The 27,947-nt window shown below is 40.0% G+C and overlaps 1 protein-coding gene across 1 annotated transcript in view; it reads left to right on the top strand.

Annotated features, from left to right (window-relative positions):
* pea15 (proliferation and apoptosis adaptor protein 15) overlaps positions 1-26,686 on the top strand; it is a 57,644-nt gene extending 30,958 nt beyond the window's left edge. Inside the window, exons 2-4 of the mRNA XM_004563515.5 lie at positions 24,115-24,289; positions 24,409-24,564; positions 26,473-26,686. Coding sequence (XP_004563572.1) covers positions 24,118-24,289; positions 24,409-24,564; positions 26,473-26,537 — 393 coding nt within the window. The 5' untranslated portion in view covers positions 24,115-24,117 and the 3' untranslated portion in view covers positions 26,538-26,686. The remainder of the gene's footprint in view (positions 1-24,114; positions 24,290-24,408; positions 24,565-26,472) is intronic.
* Positions 26,687-27,947: the final 1,261 nt, after the last annotated feature.

Here is a 27,947-nt window from a genome sequence, read left to right as displayed (position 1 = left end):
GGTAGATGGTTTCCTCTGCACAGAATTAAAGGTTCATTTCCAGTCTTTATCTAAAAATAATCTGCTACCACTCAAAGTCTTATGTTCTGCCTAAACTTGTGCCTTTGGATGTTTTTGAAGCATCTTCATCAGTGCAGTGTGACAAGCGTGGTCCAAGATCCGCCTTCTTCATAATATGTCCTCATAAAAAAACAAGCCGGTGGGAAATAGGAGACACTGAACAAACATATGGGATTAACTCCAGTTTTAATTCCGATGAGAAGTCCAGCAGCTGCTTTTTCTTCTTTTTGTCCTCCCTATGTCTTTTCTACTCTCCTATTTTCACTCTCTTCATCATTCTTTCCTTCTTTATTTTTCTGTCTGCACTCTCCCTTGGCGGCAGTGGTTTTCTTTTTCCATTGCACCAAACCCAGGGCCAGGAAGTGTGTCCATGGTGACGGCAGGAAGTAAAGCTTAGACTGGTCAGTCCAAGCCAGGTCTCTGCAGCACACAACACACTGTCTTGAACTCTTTGAGATGCCTTGTTTTCGCATTCATCTGAAAGCCTCAGACCGCTTTAACGCTTGCATCTCTGACACTTTATGAAAAGTGGCAATGGATTCCTGTCAGTCTGCTCTAATATACCGTAATTATTTCCTCACTCACAGATATGGTGCTGTGATAATGCTGTGTATGTCTGCATGTATGCATTTGCTATCATTAGGTTTGCATGCGTACACTTACCAGTGTGTATGTTTGAGAAAACAGCATCTGGTCAGTCTCTTTTACCAGTGAACAATAAATGCAGCTGCATGCAGCAATTCTCACATTTTCACATTCTGAATTTCTCCCAGTATTCACTCACCAAAAACTCAGTTTATTTGTCTCCTGTGCTTTTCGGTTTGGTGACCTTCACCCTGTGGCTTTACGCAATCTTGAGCCAAAAAATAAGGAGTATCTGTATGCAGGACACATCCACACTGTGCCCACAGAGTGTGTGTGTGTGTCACTTGGGAGGCTTGATTGTTGGTTCTGCCCACTCAAACTCTCTCTAGTGCTGTTCTTCTGTAGAAGAATAGGGAGTAAAAACACCAACATACACATAAATATATAAATGCATACGTGTAGATACAAATGCAAATTTGTGTACATTCAAAAAGTACAAAGTTGTGTTGCACATGGATAAAAAGGTTCAAGGATTTTTGTTTGGATGCTTTTGATAAATTGTTGTGTTCAGCCTTAGCACGCGTGCTAAAGTGCAATGTTTGTGTTGTTAAGAAGTAAATCATAATACTGGACGCAAAATTAGATTTTCTGTGAAGCTTAATCAGTTTGTGCAAATTTTGTGAAAAAAAGGAAACCTGTGTGTGAGTGAGTGAGAGAGAGAGAGAGAGAGAGAGGGAAATCAAAATAGCGGTTTGGAGTGATCCCTTTGGATTATCCAGAGTAAACGGAGGATTATTTAAGGAGTATTAGATGAAATTTTTGAGGGTTGTGGAGGACACGAACAAAAAGTCGGTTGATCCGGGCAAAGAAAAAACAAAACTATATTTGTTTAAATACTTTTTCATTTGCATTTTCGGGGAACTGACTCGTTAGACTTCAGCACAATCCAGCCCAGACAACTAATAAAGCTCCTTCTTTCTTAATCCTATTACCGTTATTAAAGGTGAAATGCTAGATGGAAGGAGATCTTCCAGGAAACGGGTGTAAAATGTTGTTGTTAGATTTGTTTTTTTCACATAGCAGGTTTAATAACACTCCAGCAGATTTAACCATCAGGCCAGGAAGCAAAAAGCTTTAATCAGCTTCATATTCTTCTCGTCATGAAGTCTCATTCAGGTTGGACATGTTGTTGTTTGAAGGTTTGATTTTGCAACAGTTTAATCAGAGAATGTGTTCTCTGAGGCGCACTGTAGATTCAATTTCCTCATTTTTTATCAAATCTGTTGGCTTTAACACATACAGACCAGTTGCGTGGTAACCTTAACAGCTGAGGATTTAATGCAAGGCTGAGAGTGGGCTTTATTTTTCTTGACAGTAACAATCTCACCATTCAAGAGTTTGTGAGTCAGCTTCCATTCATATTTTCAGAGTTTTTGTCTATTTTGACTTGAAGAGACAAAATAAAAGATGTACATGGCCACCAGGACGTCACTCATTGGTAGTATGTGATAAAGGAAGGGGGGCAGGTGTGACTGAGACACTCATCAGCTGGTAGCCAGTGATCATTCCCTGTTTTGTCCTTCTTTCTGACTCTTATTAATGACCTTAGTTTACAAAACTTCATGTTTAATTCTATATAATCAAAAACTTTCAATTGAGACCAAGAAATTGTTTTCTGGCGTCACTGAGCGAGAGACTTGAGGACTTTTTTTTCCACAGACTTTGCTAGAATATATGCTATATATTTTGGGCTTACTTTTCAGACATGGGAGCTATGTCCATCAGTTATATTGTCTACCTCATGCCTAAAAACCAAGATCTGCTCTTTTTTTTTTAACAGATAAATTAAAACACTGCAATGCCAGGCTCACAGCTAGAGGTGTGGTTTTTAAATTATAAATTCTTTTTTTTTCTCTTACAAAACAGCTCAATGCTTCTCATGTTAAACTTTTTGTTACCTATTTGCAACATTTTACCAAGCACATCAGCTGAGAAGTTATTGACACTCATTCTAATCCATCAACTATGTTGTGTCAAATGTAGAAAAAAACCTAGCATCTGGGAAATGCCTACGATTTTGAGACCTACCTGCTTCATAAGCCACCTGAAAATGCTGAGGATTTTTGTTGAAATTAAGACAACATGTTCAAAAGCATCTTCAGGTCTCAATTCAATTCATTTCAATTTTATTTATATAGTGCCAAATCACAACAACAGTCACCCCAAAGCTCTTCATATTGTAAGGTAGACACTACAATAATACATACAGAGAAAAACCCAACAATCATATGACCCCCTATGAGCAAGCAGTTTGGCAACAGTGGGAAGGAAAAACTCCCTTTTAACAGGAAGAAACCTCCAGCAGAACCAGGCTCAGGGAGGGGTGGGGCCATCTGCTGCGACCAGTTGGGGTGAGAGAAGGAAAACAGGATGAAACACATGCTGTGGAAGAGAGACAGAGGTTAATAACAGATATGATTCAGTGCAGAGAGGTCTACTAACACAGTGAGTGAGAAAGGTGACTGAAGAAGAAATACTCAGTGCAGGTGGATTCACCAACTTATATCAGTGAGAAAAGGGTAGTTAAAACATTAAGACAAACTGACGGACTGTTTAAAAAAAGATATTGAAATCAGCTGTGCTATTTTTACACTCGGCAAATCTTCTTTTCTCCTCAATGAAAATGGGCCAGTGGCCTATATTCTCTGGCGTTTCACTGCTTCTCTCCAGATTAGTGCTTCCTCCTTTCCTCCATTTCTCTCCCCTTCTTTCTCCATCTCTCTTGCTCTGGGCTTTTGAACTGATAAGTGCTGGCAGTGCCCGCTGCCTCATTGGACATGAGGCCGTCTGTGAGGAAGAGAAGCGAGTGTTCTTCTTTTTTCTCTATCCTTCTTTATTTTTACCGCTCTCATCCAATAATTCCATTCACATTATCAGTCTTTGCGTTCTTCGTTTTCAGTTCTGCATGCCTGTTTTCACCGTCCAAGCCTGTGTTGTGAATGGTGAGAGTGCAATGAGGGAATATGACTGACCAGAGGATGCTTAATCTTGTGTTGAAGTGGTGGGATTCACTCCAAAGCACGCAAAAACAAACAGGACATCTGAGAGAGAAACAGTTGGACTCGCACAAGATGAGAAAAAACAAACGAGCCAAGCGTTTGAAGGAGGGATCAGACATGAGTGATGGTGTGCACGAGGTGTTTTATTTGGTGAGGTACATGGGCAATGTTCCCAGCAAAAGAGACATCAAAGTAAGATTAACGGTCAGAAATCAATTCTAATGTTTCCCGGCAGCAAGATGCTCCTGTGATGGTGACGACTTCAAAGACTATCATGTGTCTGTGCCATAAAGAGCACTTGGAGGCCTAAAAAAAGTATGTAGTCGCTAAGTGAAAAGTAAGGACAGAGTGGCAACGAAGGACAGGGAAACTGAGACAAGGACAGAGAAAGAATCAGAGATGGGTGAGAAAGATGTGGGTGTAGAAAGGGGATGGATGGCACAACCTTGGAGCACTGTGTTTGACCTTTCAGTGGAAGGATTGTATTTTAATTTAAGGTGTGTGTGTGTGTGTGTGTGTGTGTGTGTGTGTGTGTGTGTGTGTGTGTGTGTGTGTGTGTGTGTGTGTGTGTGTGTATCAGTTGGCAGTGCCACTCTTGGCCATAAAAAATAATCTCTGTAGAAGCCACATAAATGTCATCTTGGTTTAAAATCTGCTTTCCTTTTCGAAAAGAGGAAAAATCAGTTTTTAATTGGATTAAGAGACACAGGGTGCTTCACCATTAGACTGTTATCTTACAGTGTCTGCTATGAATAAAACATATGTCCATTACTGAATCCATTTCATATTTGAAATGTGATCAGAATCCATGTCAGCAAAATGTATAATATTTGCTGACTTTAAAGGCACATTATCAGAGCTCGGACGTTTTACTCAAGAGATATACTTTAACCTGAATAAATATTGAACTTTGCACACGTATTATTGCACTAATTGTAAAAAAATATTTTATTTATTATTTAGTTATCTATACAGTTGAGTACATATAGCTTGTATTAGGTTTAAAATGATACCCATATCTCTGTTGTTTTTTTAAAGCAGGTTGAAGAATATCTCGTAACATCACTGCAGTTTAACTGTGGTACATATACATGGGCCATGCTATAGTAAGTGTAGCTTCAGTTAACTGGAGCGACCAGTCTGCAAAGTCTGTCAGTGGATAGTCGCATAGAAATAATATCAGCCATTTGACACCTGGCAAGTTAACCTTACATTGTGTGCTAATGCGCTTGTGCTTTGACATATGCAAAAGTCATGAATCGGCATGGCTTATATATCCTCAGTCATACAGAACAGGAGACCAGTCAGCGACTTCCTGGCAATCTCTTGTTGCTAGGGAAAAATGTGTTTTCCTTAACTGATTGTTTGAGATTGGTGTTAGTCGCTTTTGGAAAATGGCTGAATGGTTACGCTATGACAGCAGACTTTAGCACACATATATTAACCACAGAATACATGTTGTCAGGTTGTGGGATTAAAGTTCTGAATAGGGCTGGGCAATATGGCCTAAAATCCATATTGCGGTATAATTTGAAGCACGTGTGGTAACGATATATATCGCGATATATTCTTTTCTTCTGTATAACGTATTTTCCACACTATAATAATAATTTCCCCCAGGGATCAATAAAGTATTCTGATTCTGATTCTGATTCTGATAAGGCACACTTAAAATCCTTTAATTTTCTCAAAAATCGAGAGTGTGCCTTATGTATGAATTCTGGTTGTGCTTACTGACCTCGAACCGATTTCTGCGTGCAGAAATCTGTTAATAAATGTTTTAGTACAACTTTGGTAAGCCGCACTGCTTGATGGATTGTCAGAGCATTACGGCTGCCGTAGTGAGGAGCTTCGTGGAGTAACCTGGATCCAAAACTCCGTCCATTTCAGGTCCCAAAGTCAAACGAACACTAAGAGTTAAAAACAGTCTAAATTCTTTCATCTTTAATAAAATCATCAGCGATGCTGCTTTACCAGGTGTAATAATTAAGTTTAACATCCATGCATCCATGAAAACAGAATTTATTAAATTTAACGGAGTTACAAGTTAAGAGGAAGTTAGCTCGCTAGTTTACACCTAAACATTTCATACCATGTTCTGACTGAGAGATTTTTGAAACTAATTAAAACGTACAGCTCTGTTATCACTTCCAACATAAATGAAGACAGAAAACTAAACAGCAGTGGTGTTTGCAGGGTTACTGAAGTTGGACTACCTGGTATATAGAGCTGGGCGATATAAGATTTTTTCATATCACGATATGTTTTTTTCATTTCAGGCGATAACGATATCTATCACGATATAAGCCAAATAACTATATTTGTAAGATTTAAATGTGCTGTTGCTCACAAGTAAAATGTGAAATAATCAGCAACTTGTTTTGATTTAAATATTTATTTCCCATAATAAGTTCAACAGGGTAGATGTACTTAAAATGAGGCTTCAGTTTCAGATAAATAAAGGCAAATATTACAAACTACACAAAAGCTAGCCGCTAAAGCGTTTAAGTTTCAAAATAGAACAAACGAAACAGACTACTAAATTGTCAATTCCACTTAGAAACAAAATATTAATTCTAAAAATAAATCTTAGTTTATTTTACAGAAGAAGAGACAAAATTGACTAACTTATTTAATATTGCTTTGGAAGCCCTGTCTGAGAGAAATGTTTATGTCCAAGGAGTTGGTAACGAGGATCCATTACCTTAATTAGCTGCTTGAATCCTTCATTATCGTTCATTATGTTGCTATGTCTCTTAGCTTTTTTGTCCTATGATAAGACGCTGGAGAAAGCCGACTCAATTGACTGTTGCTGCTTCACAGGGATTCCCTTGGTTGTTTTCGATGACGAATTAGCACTTTCAGTCAGAGATTGAGCGTGCTCTAGTGGGTGGCACTGCTTCAGGTGATAAAAAAGGTTTGTTGTATTTCCAGACTTTGTGGGAACATGCTTTCGGCACAATTTACAGTGCATGTTACTTTGTTTTTTGTCAGACTTCAAATAGCCGAAATACCTCCACACTACAGAACTTCTCTGGCCTTTCCTTTCGACAATCTCTCCGCCATTGGAACCGTCATCTGTGTTCTCTTCAGTAACCTGGTCACCCAAGCTCTCGGTTGATTTTTCTCTAGTCAGCACACTCATTTCCTCCATTACCCGGCCACACGGTGGCTGGCTGCTTCCCAAACAAATACACACGTGCGGCTTGGCACTTGAGCTGTACGTAACAAGTTACGTGACGCTGCGGCTATGATTGGTTCGGCTCTGTGCTGCTTAATTTGTATTGGCTATTCATTTTTTTATAAGAGAGGAAGAGAGAGAGAGATGAGGTCTATCGCAATAGTTTCATTTTTCTATCAAGAAAAAGTTATTTCGCAATACATATCGTTATCGTTCTATCGCCCAGCTCTACTGGTATATAATGTTGTGCTACCTGATTGCTAGCGACACAGCTATGTTAGCATAACATTAGCACAGTGGAGCTGGAGGATGAACGCCAACTTTTTTTCCACTTGATAAAAGTTAACGTGAGGGATTCTGGTGGTCAGGGACAAATGCAATCGCATAGCAGGATGCCATACACGGAGCAAACGTCAGTCAGGAGAACAACTGAGATTATTAGGTTAGGTTAGTTATTAATATACTGCAACAACACGGGAATAGAGAGAGAATTCAACATTAATGAATCAATGTTACTGAAGTGGGGGAAGCGCAGTTTTTGGCTTTCCCCATATTTCAACAGTGCTTCATCTCTTTGCTATGACTGTCGCCCGCCATAATTTGCAGATGATAATGGTTGTAGCTGCTGCAATGCTTTCAACCAAAACAGGCGCAGCTTGATGACGCCATCAACATGTGCTATTGCGATAGAGCGGTATAGTCAAAATCTCTATCGTTGGCCAAATTTATATCGTTTCTATCGTATATCGTTTATATCGCCCACCCCTAGTTCTGAGACCCTTTACAAGTACTTTAACTTCAAAGGTAAATCTGTTTCTGCTTCAGTAAATACTTAGCTATCATTTAGAGAGTAGCTGGGATTATGAATAAAGTGATGAAATTGGATATCTATGCAAAAGAATTACCAGTGTGTCACCCATCTGATCATCAGCCTTTTTAATTATCTACATGTTGCAACATGTGGCTCATATGTTCATTACTGATTGGGAAACACTGGGAACAGTAGATTTGCAACAACTGTTTGATCAAACAGGAACCAAAATGAGCACAGTTGGAGAATTACTACTAAAGTTGCCCACAACTACCTCAGTAAAAATGAAACAAAGGGAGGAACAGCCGCGTGTTAACAGTACGGTATCATTCTGTAGCTCAACAGGATGCTGCAGTGTAGCAGCGGTGGATCAAGCTGTTGTATGGCGATGCGAAGCGAACGCTGGGTGATCCCTGCAGTGACCGGACAGCTTTTCCTCCTTATTTGATTGCCATCTGCCGGGGATGGCCGTTTGTTGTTTAATATTGGATAAGAAACATGCAGAGAGGCAGACTGGCTCAGTTTAATGCCTGTGGCATCGAACACTGATCAATTTCTGACTTCTTACTCGCCATAGAGATTCTGCAGTGGCTCATAGAGGCTTTACAGCATGAGACTTTTATTGTGTGCTGGCACATTCTTTGTAGTTACTTCCTGAGTAACTTTTTGAGCAAGTTTAAGACAGGTCATTAGGTTTGTATTTATGTGATTCATAACAGTCATGTTGGATATAAAGTGGCAGCCTTCCTTTCCAATCATGAAGCTGTATAATGACAGTTTTTTTTTTTGTATACTTAGTATTTAGTGTCTGATTTCTTCATGTTTTGGGATGTTTATATGTATATATGTTTTTATAAAGAGAAAAAGGCATGTTCTGGAGCTCTCCGTGCCACAAAGTTTTGTTGGTATGGCCATGACTGCAGTAAAAGCAGTTGTAACCACTGACATGAACTCTCAGCTGCCCAGTTTGTCAGCCTTGGTTTTCTTTAAAGTCATTTTTGCTGATTTTGGGAGCTCTTTTGTTTTCTTGTTGTGCTTAGTCCTGTCTCTCACTGTAATAGTTTCTTGCAGGCAGACAATAGTTTATCTATAAATGTAAGACTCAATGTAAAAGATGGATGTAGTTACCGCATCCGAGCTTAATCTTGCATTCGCTCTCATGGACATCAGGGGGTGTCTCCTGCGGTTACTAAATTCAAATTGTAAATCTGCTCACTCAATAAACAACAAATTGCTTCATGTTTAAATGATGTTAAATAGAACATTATGTTTATTTTGTTAATAATAGTCTCGATTAAAGTCAAAAAATGAGAATAAAGTAGGCTTTGTACAGGGAGTGCAGAATTATTAGGCAAGTTGTATTTTTGAGGAATAATTTTATTATTGAACAACAACCATGTTCTCAATGAACCCAAAAAACTCATTAATATCAAAGCTGAATGTTTTTGGAAGTTGTTTTTAGTTTGTTTTTAGTTTTAGCTATTTTAGGGGGATATCTGTATGTGCAGGTGACTATTACTGTGCATAATTATTAGGCAACTTAACAAAAAACAAATATATACCCATTTCAATTATTTATTTTTACCAGTGAAACCAATATAACATCTCCACATTCACAAATATACATTTCTGACATTCAAAAACAAAACAAAAACAAATCAGCGACCAATATAGCCACCTTTCTTTGCAAGGACACTCAAAAGCCTGCCATCCATGGATTCTGTCAGTGTTTTGATCTGTTCACCATCAACATTGCGTGCAGCAGCAACCACAGCCTCCCAGACACTGTTCAGAGAGGTGTACTGTTTTCCCTCCTTGTAAATCTCACATTTGATGATGGACCACAGGTTCTCAATGGGGTTCAGATCAGGTGAACAAGGAGGCCATGTCATTAGTTTTTCTTCTTTTATACCCTTTCTTGCCAGCCACGCTGTGGAGTACTTGGACACGTGTGATGGAGCATTGTCCTGCATGAAAATCATGTTTTTCTTGAAGGATGCAGACTTCTTCCTGTACCACTGCTTGAAGAAGGTGTCTTCCAGAAACTGGCAGTAGGACTGGGAGTTGAGCTTGACTCCATCCTCAACCCGAAAAGGCCCCACAAGCTCATCTTTGATGATACCAGCCCAAACCAGTACTCCACCTCCACCTTGCTGGCGTCTGAGTCGGACTGGAGCTCTCTGCCCTTTACCAATCCAGCCACGGGCCCATCCATCTGGCCCATCAAGACTCACTCTCATTTCATCAGTCCATAAAACCTTAGAAAAACCAGTCTTGACGTTTCAGCTTGTGTGTCTTGTTCAGTGGTGGTCGTCTTTCAGCCTTTCTTACCTTGGCCATGTCTCTGAGTATTGCACACCTTGTGCTTTTGGGCACTCCAGTGATGTTGCAGCTCTGAAATATGGCCAAACTGGTGGCAAGTGGCATCTTGGCAGCTGCATGCTTGACTTTTCTCAGTTCATGGGCAGTTATTTTGCGCCTTGGTTTTTCCACACGCTTCTTGCGACCCTGTTGACTATTTTGAATGAAACGCTTGATTGTTCGATGATCACGCTTCAGAAGCTTTGCAATTTTGAGACTGCTGCATCCCTCTGCAAGATATCTCACTATTTTTGACTTTTCTGAGCCTGTCAAGTCCTTCTTTTGACCCATTTTGCCAAAGGAAAGGACGTTGCCTAATAATTATGCACACCTGATATAGGGTGTTGATGTCATTAGACCACACCCCTTCTCATTACAGAGATGCACATCACCTAATATGCTTAATTGGTAGTAGGCTTTCGAGCCTATACAGCTTGGAGTAAGACAACATGCATGAAGAGGATGATGTGGACAAAATACTCATTTGCCTAATAATTCTGCACTCCCTGTATATCTTGTATATAAGATATTAATGTTAATTCTAAAATAAGAATCGATAGTTTTCAATTGGATTCACTATTACATCATAGGAGAATAGCTGAGTTTTTCGGGTGTTTTTTTTGTGCCATCCCTACTAAAAAGCTTCTGCAGGCACCACTGGTGATGACAAATACCAGAAACCACATCCAGTAAAATACTAAAACAAACAGAAAAGCTACTTTGTTTCTGTCTCCACTCAAAATGACTTCATCACTCCGCTCACATGAGGAAACATCTTTCATACATATGTAAAACCTGCTTTCACAAGAATTGAGAGCACAAGTAGCTGCTAATCAAATGCACTAAAATAACTGATCATCAGCTCTGCTTAGGTTTGCAAAAATGCATGATAACAAACCACAAGACTTCTGGAACAATGCCCTTTGGAAGGATGAGACCAAAGTGGAGATTTGGCCATAATGCACAGCACCATCTTTGGAGAAAGCCAAACACAACATATCAACACAAACTGAGCATGATGGTGGAGGAGTGATGATTTTTTTGGCTTGTTTTACAGCCACTGGACCTGGACACTTTTCAGTCACTCATCTGACTATAAATATCTCTGTAGATTAAAGTATCCAAGAAGCAAATGTGAGGCCATCTGTCTGGTTGAAATTGACCCAGTGATCAGGACAATGATCCCAAGCACAGCAGCAAATCTACAACAGAATGACTGAAACAGAAAAGAATCAGTGGCCTGATCAAAAACCAACTTCAGCCTGACTCAAAAGCTGTATTAGGACCTGCATAAACAAATGCCAGCAAACCTCAAGAAAGTGAAGCACTGTTGTAAAGAAGAGTGGCTCCATCTGTGTGACAGGCTAAAGGTGGTTCTATACGCTGCTGAATCATCGGGTCTACTTATTTTTATTTTTGTTTTTGTTCATATGACTGCATCTATTATATTTGAACATAATGTTAAACTTGTACAGTCCCACAGGACCCTGTCTTGATAAATGCAACACAAGAATCAAAACTGATTGTAAACAGTGTGTGAGGCCTATTAATGAGCGCATGCTTTAGCACCTGCTTATTGTTGGTAACATATGTCGTCAATTCAGTAAATAGGTTGATTTGCACTGGGAAATCAGCCAATGGCAACATAAGAATGAGTGCAAATTTGTACACCGGAAACAACGGATTAAATAATTGTGCCCACATTCCTCTGCATATTTCTTTATTAATGTTTTTACATTTTAATCCATAGTTAGTGAGTGCAGATATATAGGAATAAAAACACACCAACACCAAAGCAGGTGGGTTGAAGTGAAATGCTTGAAAGACAAAGTAATTAGCTATGTGCTCAGAGATGCTAATTTATATCTGTTTTGGGTGGGAGGGAGATTTCTGACCTGAGATGTAGATTTTGGAGGCGGACATTTGCTGTGACCTGCAACTGTGAGCTCTTCTGCCTCCCACTCCCTGATCCCTTACCTCCTCCTGCTCATATGAGACGGAAGATGCTTTACTGTACTGAGAGATGTGGAAAAAAAAACAAAACAAGATATACAGAGAGGGAAAGACAATATGAAAGAAATGCATTTAAGCTCACTTAAACCTTGGTATGCTTTAAAGTAGCATTGCTCAAATTAGACAGAGATTACGTCATGTAATTATATAATTTTTGGAATAAGAGCCGTTGCTCTGTCAGAATAGGCGCTGCTCTACGTGGAGCGCAGAAGAGATTTTTGTAAAGTTGTTTATGAGAGATTTAAAGATGGAGAGTGGGCGGGACTCCTACTCTCTGCCCCTCAGTGCATCTAAGTGAAATAGAAAAAAATCCTGAGAGAGAGAAAGAGATGAGGGGAGGTCCTCAAAGGTCAGGGTAATGAACAAGACTGAAACCAGCTCTTCTGCCTCCCTGAGTAAAACAAGATGATAAGATAAGTGATAGCAATTAGTTTTTTTATTTTATTTTATTATATTTATGTCCCTGCCACTATGATTTCTAGGAGAGGACCAGAGGTTTCTGAGGGGTGGGTGAGTTTGCTGGTTGTTGCTGCCGGAGGTCATAAAGAGGGCGGTACACAAAAAACCTCCTTGTGACCTTGGTTTGGTCACTAGCAAATTGCCGCAGTCACCAATTGTTTACGCGGAAAACACAATTTTATGTGCAAATACTCAATAATGGTTAGGGAAATGGGAAATCTTTACTTTCAAAGTAAAAGTTGTACCTTGTGGCTGAAAATAACACACATTCAAAGGCAGCTTTGAAGGTGAGCGGGCTCTGTGTCTAACTTGTGTTGCACCTTTCACTGTTTCACTACCATTTAATAAGTAGCTGGTGGGTGTTTATAAGCCAGACCTTCTCCTTGGCATCCATGCAAACTATTGATGACAAGGTTTTTGGTACAGCATTGTGTATCGCTTTGCAACTAAGTTCACCTTGTGACTCACAGCAACCACTCTCAGTTGGGCAATACTGCTTAATAGCTGATGCTTGCTAGCTTGTCGTCAACTGGTCTGGAGGCCTAAAGTTTGACAAGGAATGACTGACAACCTACTTTGCAATATGATCTTTGGGAAACTAACTTAAGAATTGCAAACATAGACGTTACAACTGGAGAGAAAGATGCTAATGTACTGTGTCGTAATTTCAGAAGCATATTTATTTGATAGATGAAAGATTAATATTCAAAAGTAATCTTTCACATCAACTAAGAGTTGCCAAGAGTTGGATGACTGTAATGTCTGCACAGTGAATTTGACACTAGCAGACAACAAGTTCTTGGCTTGGTGTAGGTAACAACATCTACAAACGTGGAACCACTTCACTCACTTCAAATATCTCATGTGTGTAACCTGCGGCTGTGTATCTTGTGGTTGAACAGATTTCCCAGAGCATAGATGGTGGTCTGATCTCCACACTTTCCAGCGCAGGAATGGTTGCAGAGCAAAGTGATTATTAGAATTACTGCATTGCCACCAACAAGTTAAACTGAAGTTGATATCATGTCAGCCCAGACTAATATTTGTCTGTGTGTTTGTGGTTTTTTTTGTGCAGTCTCCATGACCATGAGTAAACTACTTTAACGGGACGTATATTTATTGTCTGCAGCACTTATATTGAGACAAAAAGAGATGCACGATCATGGCAACCAAGAAAACAGCTTTAAAAGAATTTAAATAAACCACGATCTTTTTCTACTCGCAGGCATGTAAGATGTTTTGAATTAATAACAGATTGAAAATAATACAAATGGTGTGTAAAAATCCGTGATGTGTATGACTCGTTCGACTTGGCGTGAACACTGAAATGATTCAGTCCTCCACCAACCTCTCCAACCTCCAAATGTGAATGTTTTCTCCTTTTAAAACTGTAAAATAGATTTTTTTTTTGTAATTTTATGGACATGATTTAGCATTTATGAACTGAAAAACTAACTTCTGAGATACAAATCAATAGAAAACAGACCATGAGTGTATCACGTAGTGCCCTGAGAGTGCCTTGACTCATATGACTCATACTAATAAAAAACTAGTTCAGGATGTCTGTTTGGGATCTGTGAGATTTTGATGTGCAAGTGTCGATAATTTTCTTTGAGCTCATCTTTCTGAAAGGCCAATGAGCTTATGCCTTGGGAGTCAGGGTCTTTACCCAAATTGTGTTCAAAACTGGGGTCACATTTGTTATTTTAAGCTGCAAGAAGCCTGGAAACCGATGGACCATGAGCTGGTTGAGCTAATATATCACTGGCGTTGTGGTTATTCAAAAGATTTAAATATTCATGTTAAAATTTAATTTAAATATTTGATCAAGTGACTCGTGAAACTAACGGACACGTTATTTTATAATGACAATATTAATTAGTTGCAACCCAAAGGTTTGAGATGTATCATAAACTTATTACCATCTGGCAAACTCACAAGCTAACAGTGAGTTTATTGCAGCATTTACACACCAGCAGTCATCGCGATTTCATTAGTGTTAACATATTAAAAAACATTCATTAGAAAAAAACAAACGAAAGAATGTGAAGTATTTTAATATTAATACACTCTGTACAGGGGTAACCAATTCATACAACTGATGAAGATGTAGGGGGACTAACAGCAATAAAGACAAAAGGCAATATCTGTGTGAGGGAGCAGGAGAGCAGGGGTGGGGGAGGAAATGGAGTGCTGGCAAAGATAAACCAGTTGCACAGTTTGAATAAATTGCATAGAGCGGAGTCTGTTTCTTGTTCCAGATCTCTGTCAGAAAGATTTTGAGCTGCAATCCTTGCGGTTCGGTTGCTATGGTAAAATCTAAAGGCTTGTCTCCAAGCTGGAGTCCAGCACAGTTGTGTGTGCGCTGTGTTTGTGCCTGCGTGTGTATTTGAAAGGGAGATGGACAGAGTGTGTGTGTGTTTATTTGCCTTTGATACAAGGAGCCACACAGGAGATGTGTGTGTCATGTCTATTGATCGTATGACTGTCACAAGGTCACAGTCAAGAGATGAGCATCCTCACGATGTCTCTTTGTGCTCACTTGTATGTGTCTGAATGCATAGTGCTAACTTTTTCCCCTGTATTGTATTGGTCTCTGTCTGTATTTCAAATGGACTAAAAAAAGAAACTTTTAATACGTTAACTTTTGAAGGGTTTTTTTCCTTAACAAGTCGATCACCCCTGTGTTTTTGTAGGCTTTTGTTCTGAAAGAGACTTTGTCTCTCTGTAATATTTTAAGGTCTTTACCTTCCAATATAAAGTGCCTTGGGATAAATGACATCGTTATGAATTGGTACTATAAAAAAACATTTAATTCAATGTACGAACTGAGTTGAAGCAGAGGAGGGGGAGAGGGGGTCTCGGCCCTGTCGCTAGGTAACAGTCTCCAGGCCTAAAGGCAAAGCCAGGCTTGGTTTCCATGGTGATGTCATTGGTGAATGGAGTTTGGGTGGTTGTGGTATACATATACAGTATACGTGTGTGTGTGTGTGTGTGTGTGTGTGTGTGTGTGTGTGTGTGTGTGTGTGTGTGTGTGTGTGTGTCCTAAACAAAGGGAGCAAATGTAAAAAAGAGAAAGAGGAAGAAAATGAGGCCTGTAATGGAAATCATAGCAGCAGCTTTCAGTTCATGGTCTTCTGCGTTTGTATCAGTCGTTATCTTTGTCTTCTCACATGCTGCCTCGTGTTTTGGTACAAGATACCGATCAGCTGCTGCTGTGTCTACTCCAGGACAAGTCGTGCGCACGCATGTTGTCGAACATTTATGGGGGGAGAAAGAGAAACAGTAGTTGTGGGTGAGCAGTATGTTGTGTCTGAATGGATAATGACCTGATTGCACAGCAGACTATGGGAGGTGGGCAGGGAGAGGGGGTTAACAGTTAACCGTAATGAAGTGGAAGAAGCCTTGCTGCTTGGTTTCTATTCACACTGAGAGCTGTGGGAGAGCAGTCAGGACCAAACTATGGCTTGAATTGTTTTTGTATAGATTCAGTAAACACCGAGAAGGGACATCAGCTGCCAAAAATGCATCCTTGACTGCAAGTTTGTCCATTGCTATAGCTAAAAGAAGAATCCTTCCATATGAGGCCATTTATATTGTGCGCTGTGATTGAATTTAATCATTATTAATCTTTGGTTCTCTTCCAAAATGTGTCTCTTATCCTGCCTTACTCCCCTCTATGAGCCTGGTTCTGCTGGAGGCTTCTTCCTCTTAAGTTTTTTTAGCGTTTTTCCTTCCCACTGTTGCCAAAGCGCTTACTCATAGGAGGTTCATCTGATTGTTGGAGTTTTCTCTCTATTATTGTAGGGTCTTTACCTTACCCTATAAAGCACCTTGAGGCAACTGATGTTGTGATTTGGCGCTTTAGAAACAGACTTTAATTAAGTTTAATTGTAGCTAGGGCTGGGCGATATGACCCAAAATTCATATCTCGATATTTTTTAGCTGGATGGCGATATAAGATATATATCTCGATTTTTTTTTTAAGCCATAAAGTAAGAACAAAAAGAGAGTTCTTAGTCAAAGCTGTGTCCCAGATGTCACACAAGCACTTTTATTAACATACAGCACAGATGTACATGAAAAATTACTCAAAATTAAATTATGAGCATTCATTAAATAATAATGCTCCATAAATAAAAGAAAACAAGGTTGTTTTTGTGCTAAACAAAGAGCTCACAATTGTGCAGTCAAAATGTAAACTAAAAGACGCTGAGCGTAATAACAAAGACAGACAGATTTCACAGCTGCTCTTTTCCCAAGTTTTACTGTGTGACTGATAGCCTGGAGTTTGAAATCCGCTTCATAACCACGTCTCTTACAGGTGCCATTTATGGTCCTTATCCACACACAATACGGTAATATTACGTTGATGCACAGTACGTATCACTCCGCGAAGCTCCTCGGTAGCCGTAATGCGCCGACAATCTATCAAGCGGTGCAGCTCCGTAGCTTACCAAAGTCGTACTCAAACATTTTTGACAGATTGCTGAGCGCCGTGTACCACATAAAATCAGTTCGCGGCCATCAAGCACAACCAGAATTCATACATAAGGCGCGCTGTCAACTTTTGAGAGAATGAAAGGATTTTAGGGTTAGCGCTGTTAGCTCGTTAGCATGTTTAGCTCGTTAGCACGTTGACGCCGTCCAGCCCCACGCATGGGGCGATGCGCAGTAACTCGTTAACGGAGATTTGCCGTGTCCGTCTTGTCGCTGCCTGCATGTGAAGCGATGGGGGAGGAGGGGGAGTTGTCTTCAGTGAAGGCGAGGCGGAGTAACGTTGCGTAGAGACAAAAGTGGACGAAAGAGAGGCAAACTTGCGGCTCCACAACTATAATTATAATGTAACATAGACTATATCGATATAAAGGATATTGTCACATCTTATATCTCGTATAAAAATATATCGATATGTTTTAAAAACTCGATATATCGCCCAGCTCTAATTGTAGCTATAAAATAAGTAAAGAACACACATCAGGCACAGCACAGACACTCTAAAGGAACTTACATCTGGTGGCGTGCATGAGATCTGCCAATTGGATGGGTAGAAGGGTATAAGCTGAGTCATCGGCACAGAGATCAGCTGATCTGCTGGTATCGTAGATGAGCTTCACTTCACGACTTGCCTCAACTCTCAAAATAGAAGTGCGTCTTTCTTCTCTACAGCTCTAGGATGCTGCAGTGTGCGTCGCGCTCTCCAGACACTTGGAAACAAAACAAGGTGAAACGTTTTGAAATTCATGCAAAATTCAGTGACGGCTGAACACTCTGGACTTTTGGCTACACATGTCTGCATACAGGATAAGAGAGCCTGTGTCACTAGATACGACTAAGCTCCGGGGCCTCCTTTGCACAGTGTTTTCAAAGTTGCCTAGTTTGGATGATTGCACACATGAACAGCCATAGGGTAAAATAATCCGCTCTGTCTACTGAATAATCTCAGACTGCTCCTGTAATTTGTTTATATGCCTCAAATGATTGTTTTGCATTTCCTGTGACAGGCTTGTTTTGCTGTCCACGGGAAAAAAAACAGAGCCAGGAGCCAGTTAGGTTAGCTCAACTCAGACTGGAAACGGGGGAATTGAATGCAGTGACTTAGTAAGCATAAAAGTGAAGGCAGGCAGATTTCTTGGCAGTGATACTGATGCAACGCGTTCTCAACATGTTCAGCTATTCATGTAATAACAAACAATATTAATGCAATGTAACTTTTAATAACATAAGCTCCAAACCTCCTTTTGCAAGTCCAAATCTTCCCTTTGCATAGTTGATTACAGCTAAATTAGATTTGCTGCTCATTCAAATGTTTTGCCACTAATTACTTTCCATATATTCGCAATATAACTTGAGTTTTAATTCCAAAAATACCGTCAGACAACCTATGTCTAGCTTTCTGTTCCAGAAATCAGTTTTTCTTGTTCAAGATCGCCTGCAGGCCTCTTTAACAATTAAGTGTAGTGACAGTGCACACAGCAAATAAGCTGACAGAGCTATTGGACTTTGTAATTATAATTTCAGTGACAGCTCTTCCTCCTGCTCGCGCTTTCACATGCAAACACTCGGGCAGAGCAAGAGTGAGCGAGAGGCAGCAGACAGAGGAACGAGCAGACAAAAGCATGTTTGTGTTCATGAGAATGTGAAGCACAGTGGGTCTCTATGTATGGAAGCAGTGTCAGGCTCGTCCCAGAGAAACCAAGCAAAAAGGGGAGGGGTTGCAGTCAGGGAGGCTTTAACAGACTCTTGTGGTTGGAGCATGGTTGCAATACTACACATATATAAATGAAAAACAGTCTTTTACTCTTTTACAGGGAAATCAGGGACTCGTCAGTGGCAGAAAACTGATCTTTTGTGGCATTCAGCTCAGTAGTGGTGGTTTCATTCATCGTCATGGTTTCTGTATCAGTTGTCAGGCAACAACGAGCCTCGATGCTCTGACCAAGAAAGCAGTGTCATCCTTAGTTAATAAAAAAGCGTGACATGTTCATTGAGACTTTTTATTTTTTTATTTATCCAGCAATTGAAAAACATGTAATTGAGACCATTTGACATCTACAGACTTTCAGCTTCAATTTAAGCAGTTTTATGTTACAATATGTATGCATTGAAGCAGTTGTGTTTTATATACAGTCCCTCGTTTTCAGACACTCAAAAATAAATTGAAAAACTAACAAAAATTTTAATCAAAAACAATTATGTTTAATGCAATGGCTGCCTGAAGTCTAGATCCCATGTACCACTGTTCACATGAGTACTGGACCTACCTATACAACAATTAGAGTGCAAGATAGGTCATGCATACTATACTGTTATAATCAGCTGCAAAAAGTTAATAAATTTGGCACAATTTTTACAATATTAGGAAAGTTAACTATCTTGCATAAAGTAAAAGAAATGAGCTTCCATAGTTGAACGAACATAAGGTGGTGATCGCTGAGAGCACAGAGGGAGCTAAAAAGAGAAAGAAAAGATATTAGGGAAAGTAAGAAGGGCACACATCAATAAAACGACAATATTCAATATTCCTTTATTTGTCTGTAGCAAGCCCAAGACTGCACATTTTCAGTAGGAATAAGAGTTAAAGGCAGCAGAGAGTCAGAGGAATGTAAACGGGGTGATGGGATAGAAACACTAAATGTAGCCACTCCATCCATTCTTGTTTTGTTTTGCCATTCTCATATAAAAGTACACAAAAGCAGCGCCAGTCCATTGTGGTGCAAAACAGGGAGCAGGCAGGGCGACCTGGGTCGAGAGAGGAGGCTCAGACACACACACACACACACACACACACACACACACACACACACACACACACACACACACAACTACAACCTTCATTCTTTCAATCAGCTTCCCTCTGTCATGGGCACAATTCACAAGCTCATGAGCTGAAGCATACAAGCATGCATTCACTTGAGCACACACACACACAAACACACACACACAAACACACACAGACATACACACACACACAGTATTGAGATCCTCATTGTATTCAGTGGAGTTAAGGTGCATATTCCTGCTCTCTCCCACGCAGAGCTTTGTGTTGATTGAGCAAGTTGCTCTGGTTAGAGAGGAGATGAATATCACATTTAAGACTGAAATAACACACACACACACACACACACACACACACAAGCATGCACGCACTGTAGAAATGCTCTGTCATCATTGTGCTTTCGCCCCGAGGCTGAGATCAGGGTTCTAATCCAAATGCAACCATTAGCCATTAGAGAACAGACAAACAAATGTGACCTTAAATCAGCCTCTGGGACGATTACATTAGCCATCATATTTGCTCTGAGGCTCTGCGTTGGCCCACACATCGAGTGCTGATTTGAAGACTTAGTCGCTCTGTCAGTATCTGTTCATCAAGTCACCAGCTGTTGACTCTACTTTTTTTTCTTCTAGTGTGCATAAAAGGTAACAGGTTACTTTCTGAATGATCGAGCTTAGAAAGTAGTGCATGTGGTGTTGTAGTTTCAGGCACAAATATAACGCCCCCTTTGATGAGGCTAGGATGATATTGCTGTGCAGTGAGATGCTATTGCTTGAGCAAGCAAAGCTGCCTCTACGCTATGTAACGCTCCACAGCGAGTGGGGGCCCTCTGGTGGCAGCGGTAGGCAGCAGCACCGTTATATAGGTCACGCCGCTGATCATGGAGCTCTTCTGGGCTCTCTGTATGCTGTGTTCACTGTGATGAGACTGAGGGGATCAGAGGCAGACAGACCTGCGTGCCAGTGCCCATGATGCACTGCACAGAGCTGCTGCTTCTCGCCAGCTGCATGTATCCCAGGGACAAGCGACCGGGGGGGATGGGACAGAAAGATATCAAATGAACAGTTCATGTTTAATTTTAAGTATAATTATGTTGCACTTGTAGGATTTATAGAAGGCCCTGCTACAACTTGTCTAACTCCCCAAAGTTGCCCAAAGTGTCCCAGAGCAAAACAACAGATCCTGTCGAGTTCCCAGAGAGACTTTTTTTTGGTTTGTTTTTTAGGTGACCTTAATCATTTCAACAAAGCTAATCTGCAGCCTCAGTAAACTCTCTCAGGGACGAAGGAATCTCTCCAGGACTTTGGAAATCCTGAGGCAGCCATGTGATTGGTTGGAAAATGCTGGAAAAATTAGCATTGGCAGCTCACTATGTCTCAGCCCCTCTATCTTTGTCACCAGACTTCACAGTGCAAACCAGGGAGAATTAAGTGTGTGTGTGTGTGTGTGTGTGTGTGTGTGTGTGTGTGTGTGTGTGTGTGTGTGTGTGTGTGTGTGTGTGTGTGTGTGTGGCATTTAAAAATGTCAAACCATGTTATAAGTAAGCTGCAACAATTAAGAGTGAGCTTACTTGTGACAACTTTAGTTTACCTAAGAATTAAGATGATACAATCATCATTTGTTTAATCAGGACAAAAATAATATGTGTATGTTAAAATATATATAATGTGAAATGAATGCTTTTCCAGTTTAAGGTCTGGAGCTTCCATGGTGTCAAAGGCTGAGAGGCACGTTACACCCTGGACTGGCTGCTAAACTATTGTGGGGATAACACTTAAAGACAGACAACTATTTACATTCGCATTCACACCTACAGACACACCTGCCTGTGGGAGGCAGGAGGATTATCTGGAGGGAACATGCAAGCTCCAGATAGGAGGACCTGCTTGGTGAAGTGCTAAGCGCTTCACCACTGTGCTCCCAAAAAAACAGATTCATGAATATAAATATAAATGATTTAACACAGCACCTGCAAAAATATGTCTGTTTGCTCCTCCCTCTCTCTTCACCTCATGCAGATCATCGCTACACAGTCATCTGAATATGAAAGTGCGTGCAAATCCCTCGACCCAAATATGATAAACCCGAGATATGATTTACAGTCTCACTATAAAAGCTTGCATTTGACCTCATGGTGCACTTTCTTTGCTTCCTCTAAACCAGCGGCGCTGAGCGGAGCAAACAGGCTGCGCAACATGTCTGACACACTGTCAGTTTATGCCTCTGTTTTACTTTGTGTGTGTGTGTGTGGGGGGGGGGGTCCCTTTTTTCACCCACTCCTACACACTGACACACACAAAAACAAATACCCTCATACTATGTCTTTGTAAGAACAACCTTAACCCTAAAATCCTTAAAACGCACGCTCCTTTGCCGCTGGTGTGATCTCTGACCACAGCATGCCTGTGTACTGAATCTTCTGACCACTGCTTACATTTCACGTCAAAGCTGAAAAGAAGCAGATGTTAGGAGAAGGAAAAATTGTGAGTCAAAACTGTTAGCCTCAAAATCTGTTATTCAAACTGGTATTGAAGTAAAACATAAGGAAACACAGCTTTATTTAAGTGTAAATAGAGATGTAAAAAATTACTGTCTTGACTCTGTTTATAGAATTTCATGTTATCCCCCCAGAATGAATATTTATTACATCGTAGCTCCAGTGGATTACATAATAATGTGTGTCAGCTGTTCCCAAAGTGTGTGCTGCCGTCCCCTTGTGGATCATGATTTCACAGCAAACGATTCATAAGATGATGTCCTCTACTTCTGATCTGGAGCTTATATCTTATATTGGGTGGGGGGGATGGAGCTCTGGCTGTCATTTCAGTGCCAGGACATTTTCCTTTCAAATCTGGGTATACACTATAAGCCATAATATTAGGTACACCTGCTCAACCCCTCTTCTCTCTGAGTTTCTGCAGAAGACGACCCCAGGTGCCACTCCTGTCAGCTCAGAACAGGAAACAAAAGCTGTAATGAACACAGGATCGTGAAAACTAGGCAACAGATGATCTGAAAAAACGTTGCCCGGTCTCATTCTCGATTTGTTTCTCCTGTGACGTTCAGATGGTAGAATCACAGTTTAGTGTACAACATCAAAGCATGAACAGGAGATCCACATCATGGATGTGCAGCTGACAAATCTGCAACAGATTGTGATGCTGTCATGTCAACTCAGACCGAACTCTGAGGAGTATTTGCAGCATATTGTTGAGTCTTTGCCATGAAATGTTAGGACAGTTCTGAAGGCAAAAGGAGGACCACGGTGGTATTTGCAAGGTGTACCTATTTCTCTGGCCAGTGAATGTAGAATCCTGCACACAAACTGTTTTTTTTTTCCCCTCTGGTCTCCTCCCCAGTCGAAACCAGGAGTCACATGTTTAGCCGCAACAATTTCAAAGTCCTGAAATTGTTGGGTTTTCTCTGTTTTCCTTGAATAAGTGCAGGGTCTTTACCTTACAATATAAAGTGCCTTGAGGTGACTGCTGTTGTGGCTTGGCGATGTATTCATAAAATTGAATTGAATTGAACTGAAACACACAGAAAAGCCAACAAACAAAGAAACTGTCATTTTCAGTCATTTCACTAGGGGGAGACAGTCACAAAGGTTTGCATAAGCAGGAGTAAGAAGTGCTTTTGTTTTGCATCCATATTTTACACCCTGCAAGAAGAAGCTGGTGTTGACCCTGAATAAAATGCAGTGCCCATATTCATTGTTATCATTACATGTCAGATATCTTCATTTATGATATTCTCTGATGTATTTTTAATCGTTTTCTGGACAAATGGGAGATCTGCGAAACCTATATGAAATAAAAAGATTATCAAAATAAATCCATCGACTTGTGGTGGAGAAAAATAGACTGAATGTTAAATAAAATCCTCCTCTGGGTTAAAAGATCTTCCCTTTGGGGCCTTCTTGTTATGGTTAAAAGTCTGTGTTTTGTCCAGATTGGTCCTGTTTTTTCTCTTCAGTCAGTCTCCTCTTCCAACTCTCTGCTAAAAACCAAACTCTGGCAGCAAATGACCTTAAAGAAAGGAGATGACTCTGTGTCTTTGTGCTTTTCCATCCCACCCTGACGGTATGCTATTGTCATCAGCTAAGTTTTTCTCGCTGTTTTCCATTGTGAAGTCTGGGAAGTAGGTGGGCTGCTTGCTGCTGCTGCACACAGCAATATTAGATTGAGATAATTTAGGAACCTCTTTCTCTCATCGCTGTAGATTTTGTTCTTTCGCGCTGCCATCGTTGCAACTTAACATTATTTCAATTCTCACCTTTCTTTCTCTTCCCTCTTCCCGTGACCAGACCATGGCGGAGTACAGCTCTCTGCTCAGCGACCTGTCTGAAAACATCACCAACGAGGACTTGGAGCAGCTCAAATCTGCCTGCAAGGAGGACATCCCTGAGGACCAGAGCAACAACATCACCTCCTCCAAAGAGTGGTTCAGCTACCTGGAGAAGAATGACAAGCTGGCCCAGGGTGAGAGACATAAATTAGATCCACTTCTTGTTATGGTTCTTTTCATATGTGGCTTAAATTGATGTCAGAAACACCTTTATGAGCCAAAAAATCTCCTCTAATAATGCTTCCTAATGCAGATAACCTGTCGTACATCGAACACATCTTTGAGATCTCACGGCGACCGGACCTGCTGACAAGGGTGATCGAGTATCGCACCAAAGTGCTCAAGATTTCTGAGGATGATGAGATCGACACCAAGCTCACACGCATCCCTTCGGCCAAGAAATACAAAGGTAGCACGCTCTGTCTTAAAAATTGAGAAAGTTGAATTTGTTTATTTGAAAGATTGTTCCCTGTTTGGTTTAATGTTCTCCCAAATCTGATCTAGTTCTGCTCTCTAGTGGCTCAACCGAATAACTGCCTGAACAGCTTCTTCAGTGATCTTCATTCTCAGTAAATGTATGAAACGGGCTGATCTGCTCATAAAATAGATTAAAAAGAAATCGTGTTTTACATGGTTATACTTGATGTTGTAATCATTAACCAGTAATATGTAAAGTCACAACTAAAGCTTCAGCATTACTGGAAGACCAATATGTGAGAAATAAAGTAATTATTATGTCGTATCAGCCGCATTTCAGTTTCCTCCGTTTCCCCTTTTTTATTTTTAAATTAAATCTCATGTTTTACTTTCAACATTTTAGACACAGATTTAATTATGAGGTTGAAATATACTGCTGGTATTAAACAGACTGCAATTTCCAATAGACTGCAATAACCTGTCAGCTTTTGAGAGGTTAAATTAATTCAGAGGCTTCATGTTGAACTGAAAATGTTCATTTCCATTCTCTACCTATTCATTTATTTAGTTTTTTGTTTAGTTTATTACAATATTTTTGTCTTGTAATAGAGTGAGGTTATAACAACATAAAAATGTGAGGACAATGGTCAAATAAGTCTTGTTGTTTCCTCGTCATCATCATCATTCTTTATCTTTCCATCGAAGTTTGTTCATCTTGTTTAATTACTAATAATCAAAGTGCTACAAAAATGTGACACTGACATAACTAATGATTTTATCAGGCAAAAGAAGAAGAAAAATGTAATCTTTTCAGATCGTTGCTGTAATGAAACTTTTAAATTACAATAAAAAGTTAAAAAATTAAATTAAAAACAAAAATTTAAAGCTTTCAGCTGCTGCCAATTGCCTTCAAATATGTCCTTTAATTCAATATTTTTCTCTTTTCTGGATGTTACTTAGTAAAAATAAAAGGCACCAAAAATGTCATGAATGTTCTTAGTCCTGCTGTTTGTATAGTGATGAACAAATTCATTAAACTGACACATAATGTAAGGACATAATGTTAAGACACTAACTGACATTAGCTGCCCTTAATTGGCAGTACTCATTTACTAAGTACAAAATTAGATTTTTAAAGATAGAACATAACTAACATTGTTATTTGGGAGTTTTCAATTTTAGCACTTTGCAAAAAAAAGTAAATCACATTAGAATCTTTTAGAAAAAAGCAACTTTTGTTTGCTAACTTTTAACAGCTGCTTGCTAACTTGTGTTATTACTAGAGAATAGAGACAGAAGAACAGGAATCAGAGAGAGGAGCAATCCCACAGGGAGACAGGTGTGAGGACATGGACAGCTTGTTTTTGCTGGTTTTTATGACGGTGCATGTCACAAACACAAGAAAACGCAAATACTTTAGAAATCTTTTTAAAAATTAGTTGAAAACTAAAAATTATACTGTTTTGCATTAGGCAAATAGCAAACTGAATTCACATTCGTATGCCCAAATTTGAGCTGGCACACTGGACTTCAAACATAACATTTAACAAGTTTCTGGTGGAAAATCTTTCTAGCGTTGTCGGCACATTTTTGATGAGAAATCAAAGTTTATTCTGATGCTGTGTATTGTGTTAACGCGAAGCAGCAGAAAACGTTCCTTATGCCTGAAACTGAGTCTAGTCTTAACAATAGCTATAAACAGCTATAAATCGAGCTGTGTGAGTCGGATATCTGTAGAAGCATTTACTTTACGTGAGAAAAGACTTAAATCATTTGTTTTTAATGTGCTGTCTTATACTTGTTGTCTTGCACCTTTTGAAAGACCAGGTTTCTTATGATTACCCTTTCTTTCTCTCAACTCTCTTTTTCCAACATTTCACCCCTCCGCTGTGAAATAAAGACATCATCCGCCAGCCATCTGAAGATGAGATCATCAAGTTGGCCCCACCCCCTAAAAAAGCATGAGGTCACGAAGTCCAGCCCTGATCTTGGCACCTTGATTTCTTCACTCCTGGCACTCCAGTTATCCAATCAACCGTCTTTGGCCAGCCCTTCCTTCTTCACCCCTTCGCACATCCAGCCACGTACCCCCACCCCCTTTCCCTGCATTACCACATACCAGAACCACGCAGGCCGCCACCAACACAAGCAACCAATCCGATCATAGTGACGCAGACTCTTCCCAAGCTGTGGAGAGACTGGAAGCTGCAGAAAAAAAGACATTACATGAAGAAATCTGGAGACGGACCAACAGAGTATGTGTGTGGAGAGAGAGAGAGAGAGAGAGAGAGAGCCAAAGTCTGCCCCCGATTAAGGCACTGAGTGGGTCAGTTCAGAATGAGTGTGATCTTTGATACTGTGTTTATTGCAACCATCTGTGTGTGCATGACAGTCAAGGTTGTCAAATTTAAAACAAAGACTACATCCTCCCAAGAGGAAGCAGAAATTACAACCCCCTGCCTCTAAACTAAACAATGGCTCATTTATTTTTTCCAAAATCTAATTTTAAAGAAGAAGAAACAGAAATACTAAAGGTGTATATGGATTATAGGTATAATGCAATATACTTAGACTAACAGAATTAACCACTAGTTAAATGTTTCTATTGTTTTTTTGCCTTGAATGTGCGAATTAGCCAAAATGTCACAAACAATTGTGTAAAAACTACTGAACTACCATGTAAGAAATGTAAACAGTAATCTGCATTATCAGAAGTAATTTTAAAATCAAAACTGCAGCGATTAAAGCAATTAAATATTAAAAGTAATCATACATAACATATTCCTCTGGTTCATTTCTGTGACAGGGTTCATGTAATGTGCAGCTTAAGCGGCTTAAAAGAAGATTAGCATTAGCATAAAGACTGGGAATACTGGAGTGGACAGCCTGTCGATAGCCTAACAAATTAAATTTAAAATCCTTCGAAGAACTTTTTGACAGAGTCAGACTGGATGTTTCAGTCTCTTTCAGATCTTTAAGATAAGTTAAGCTAATCAAACCCAGTGTTAGCTATACATGAATCCGGCAGCCGATTTGTTCCGCCAGCTAGCTAGGTCACTGCTACAAATGCCTCCATGTTACACAAATGAATCAGCAGCACCAGTTATTTAACATTTGGCATGTGCATACCAGGTTTTATTTTGTTCTATTTGCCGACTTTTTTAACCCATGCTCAAGAGAAGTCAACCTTAGAGAAGTCATAGTAGCAGTGGTTCTCAGGTACTACTGAAGGTACCTTATAGAGAGGGTGATCTTATTGCACATATTCTGTTTGTGGTTTTTATGTTGTTCTATAAAGCACAACAGTGAGGCCACGGAGTAAAAATCCCATTCATATTCTCCATAGTGGGTTTGAGTACGAGCCATAAAGATGGA

This window comes from Maylandia zebra, linkage group LG3 (genome assembly GCF_041146795.1).
Source record: "Maylandia zebra isolate NMK-2024a linkage group LG3, Mzebra_GT3a, whole genome shotgun sequence".
In the NCBI taxonomy this organism is placed as follows: domain Eukaryota; kingdom Metazoa; phylum Chordata; class Actinopteri; order Cichliformes; family Cichlidae; genus Maylandia; species Maylandia zebra.
The sequence above is the reverse complement of the archived record's forward strand: the minus strand, read 5'-3'. Positions and strand labels throughout refer to the sequence as shown.